The 3,784-nt window shown below is 63.8% G+C and overlaps 1 protein-coding gene across 1 annotated transcript in view; it reads right to left on the reverse strand.

Annotated features, from left to right (window-relative positions):
* Irs1 (insulin receptor substrate 1) overlaps positions 1-3,778 on the reverse strand; it is a 56,337-nt gene extending 52,559 nt beyond the window's left edge. Inside the window, exon 1 of the mRNA XM_033764662.1 lies at positions 2-3,778. Coding sequence (XP_033620553.1) covers positions 2-3,591 — 3,590 coding nt within the window. The 5' untranslated portion in view covers positions 3,592-3,778. The remainder of the gene's footprint in view (position 1) is intronic.
* Between the last annotated feature and the right edge of the window lie 6 nt (positions 3,779-3,784).

Raw genomic sequence — 3,784 nt, forward strand, 5'->3', positions numbered from 1 at the left:
AGGCTGCAGCTGAGGGGGGCGTTCTTGAGGGTGCTGTTTCAAGTCTTTGACTAAATCCAGGTCTATGTAGTTAAGACCATTTTCCAAACCCCCAGCTGCTCCACACGCTTGGGGTGTGTCCTTGGGGGCTCCCCCTTGCTCCCCAGGTCTTAGCCACACATTCTCAAACGAAGCAGAACTGTGGCGTTTCACATCCTCACTGCTGCTGCCGCCACCACCACTGCTTCCTACTGCAGCTCCCCCTACAAAGGGCACCGTGTTGCCCGCGCGGGTGGCAGTAGGTGTTGAGGAGAAGGTTTCGGAGCTGTGCCTCCTCCGACACCCTTGTGAGTCCGCGCGGATCACTTTGGCACTCTGGTTGCGGTTGGGACTGAGGTTCACTCTGGTGAAGGCGCTCATGCCCCCGGGTCCCTGCGGACCCCCCAGCAGGGAGGAGTGGGCAGCCAGCTCAGCTGCTCCTTGGGGTGCTGTGGGGGAAGCAGGGGCTGCTGAAGATGAAGAAGGGGCAGCCCCGGAGGCCCTGGGCAGGCTCACCTCCTCTGCAATGCCTGTCCGCATGTCAGCATAGCTGACGGGGGCGACGGGGGAGGTGTCCACGTAGCTCTGACGAGGACAACCCATCTGCATGGTCATGTAGTCCCCCCGGCTGCTGGGCACTGCCCGAGTAGGCCTGCAAACGCTGGCAGCCCCGGAAGGAGCAGGGCCTGCTCTGCCCATCTCAGCCCTGCCACTCTCCTGCCAGGCTGCTCTCCGGCCAGGCCCCAGGTCCATGTTCATGTACTCCTCAGTGCCAGTCTCTTCCTCTCGGGGAGCCGGCTGGAGCTGAGAGGGGCACCGGACAGAAGGAGAACTGCGGGAAGGTATAGGGCCAGACAAGTAGCCAGGCTGGCCGCTCTCAAATTCAATATTCACATATTCTCCGGGGCTCTTGGGCTCTGGAGGGTGCACCAGGGGAGGCTGCGGCTGCTGCTCCCGAGCCCGAGGTAAGGTACTGGCCTTGGGGTCCCCCAGGGACAGCCTCGTGGGCCGGGCCAGACGGCTGTTGGTCTGCGCGGCCGTGTCCGCCTTTCGAGGCAGACGGGGCTGCAGGACGTGATGGTGGCGATGTGGGGTGCCAGGCTCCGGCCTCACACCACAGTAACCCCCACCAAGACTGTCACTGCTGGTGGAGGAGGAAGAATCTTCCGCCGCCGCAGCATACAGAAGACGACCAGAGCTAGAGGAAAGGCGTAGGTGCTGATGACGGGCACCTTCCTCCAGCTCCCCAGGGCGTTGGGTATGCTTAAAAGACCTGGGCAATGAGTAATAGGAGAGGACCGGCTTGTGCTGGGGGTCCTCGGGGCCATAATAGCAGTCAGAGGGGCTGCTGGTGTTGGAGTCCCCAACTGGCGACATGTTCATGTAGTCACCGGTGCAAGGTAGGAGCTTACCGCCACCGCTCTCCACAGGGGGCTTGGGGTGAGACAGGGCATGAGAGTGGTGGCCCCCAACGCCATTTGTCCACAGCTTTCCATAGCTACTTCCGGAAGGGGCAGCGCTAATGCTGCTGCTGCTGCTGGACCCGCCTCCGATGTCAGGGGAACAGCTGCCGCTGGGAGACATCATCATGTAGCCATTCGGGTCGACTCTCTGGGGGTGGCTGCGGATGGGGTTGATGATCTGCTGGGGGGCAGATACGCTCTTGGGACTCATGGGCATATAGTCCCCGCTGCCCTTGCGGTTGCCAGGCACCGGGGCCACCCCTGGAGACATGGGCATGTAGCCGTCGTCGGTGTGGAGGCTGGAGGCGTCTGGGCGGAGGTGTCCCCCACGATGCTCCGTCGGGTGCATCTCCAGGCCTTCCTCCGGGTAGGAGTGGGTGGGCACAAAGGCGGAGTGCCGGTAGCTGGGCAGTCGGCCTCCACTGCCACCTCCTGGCGGGTAGGCAGGCATCATCTCCGTGTACTCCTCGATGGAAGCCACTGAAGACTGCGAGGGGGTCTTCTGGTGGGAAATGGTCGGGGACGTCCCTGCTGAGTGAGTCCTCTTCCGGAACCGGTTTTCCAGGTCTGCAGCACCAGCGGCTTCCTCACCAGCCAGCGCCGGGCTGGTGCCCAAGCCAACTCCTGGGATGTAGCGGTGGCCATTGCCACCCCGAGACAAAATGTAGTGACCATTGGGAGCCGTCAGGGTGGAGGCCCCCTTGCCACCCATGCAGATGTAGTTGCTCAGCTCCTCCTCTCCGCGGGCTGGCGGGGTGTGGCCTAGGGAATCCGGGGTGACGCTGCGGAAAGAACTTCGGAAATCACAGGGACTTGAGCCATACTCATCGGAAGAGATGAAGCCGCCATCGCTGGGGGAGCCTGACACCGAAGCACTGGAGCGCCTCGGAAAGAGACAGTCCGAGGTGGAGCCGTGGCCACTGGTGCTGCTGGACGACAGACTCACGGGGCTGGTGGCCGACGGCGAGCAGCGAGAAGGCATGGGGATGGAGCGGCTGTGGTTGAGTGGGGGGTGCAGCCGGGAGCTGCCCCGATGCCGGTGGGCGTGGGTCCTGTTGGTACCAGGACTCACAGGGCTGCCGTCCACCGAGGCTGGTCGGGACATGGTGCCCTCACCGTCGCTGGAGGCGCGCACGCGGAAAGAACCGGGTTTCCCGCCCACCATGCTGGCTGGAGAGGTGGCAGTGATGCTCTCGGTGCGAGACCGGCGGGTCAGTCCCACCTGGCTGGGCGGGGGGTTGTTGAAATGGTGCCTTCGCAGGGGGACGCTGATGGGGTTGGAGCAGTTGGATGAGGACTGGCTCTTGCTGCGAGGGCGAAACTCGTCGCTCATAGCCCGCATGGCTTCCAGGATGGTCTCGTGCATGTTCTGGGCCACCACCGAGTCGTCCACCTGCATCCAGAACTCCCCAGGCCCCGTCACAGCGGAGCGGCCCACCTCAATGAAGAAGAAGTTCTCCGAGTGGCCGCAGCGCCTGATGTTCATCAGCTGCAGCACCACGGCCGCCGCCTCCGAGTTAAGCTTCACGAAGCTGATGGTTTTGCTGGTGAGGCAGAGGCGGTAGATGCCAATCAGGTTCTTTGTCTGACCCAAGCCCTTGGGTTTCAGGATCACCTGCCAGACCTCCTTGAATGCAGGTCCTGGGGGCACATCTCCATAGCTCAAGTCCTCCCCAGCCTCGCCAAGGCCTGAGCTGCCGCTGCAGCTGCCCCCACCACCTCCGGCCCCTAGGACTGAGGCCCCGTCGTGGTGACCCTTGGAACGGTTGTGCAGCTGCAGGAGAGCCTGGTACCAGCTGTCTTGCTCGGCCTCGCTGTCTGCCGCAATGGCAAAGTGCTCGTCCCGGGTGTAGAGAGCCACCAGGTGCTTGTTCTTGGAGTCAGCCCGCTTGTTGATGTTGAAGCAGCTCTCCAGGGGGATAGAGCGTTTGGGGGCGCTCGACTTGTGGCGCCACTTCTTCTCGTTCTCATAGTACTCCAGGCGCGCCGGGCCCCCAGCCTCGCTGGCAGCCCGCAACACGAAGAAGCGCTTGTGCATACTCTTGGGTTTGCGCAGGTAGCCAACCTTCCGCACGTCCGAGAAGCCATCGGTATCCGGTGGGCTCGCCATGCTGCCGCCGCCGCCGCCACCACCGCCACGGAGCAGAGGGAGGCGCCGAAAAACAACCGGGTGGGGGGCGGAGGCTCCTCGCCGCGGCCCCGTACATGCACACAGGGCTGGAGGCGGCGGAAACCCCGACTCCGAAACCCACGCCGCCCCCCGCGCTGGGGAGGGAGGGGCCGCCCGAGGAGGACGCAGTGGT

Source organism: Fukomys damarensis, unplaced genomic scaffold (assembly GCF_012274545.1).
Source record: "Fukomys damarensis isolate Sample0158 unplaced genomic scaffold, DMR_v1.0_HiC HiC_scaffold_16, whole genome shotgun sequence".
In the NCBI taxonomy this organism is placed as follows: domain Eukaryota; kingdom Metazoa; phylum Chordata; class Mammalia; order Rodentia; family Bathyergidae; genus Fukomys; species Fukomys damarensis.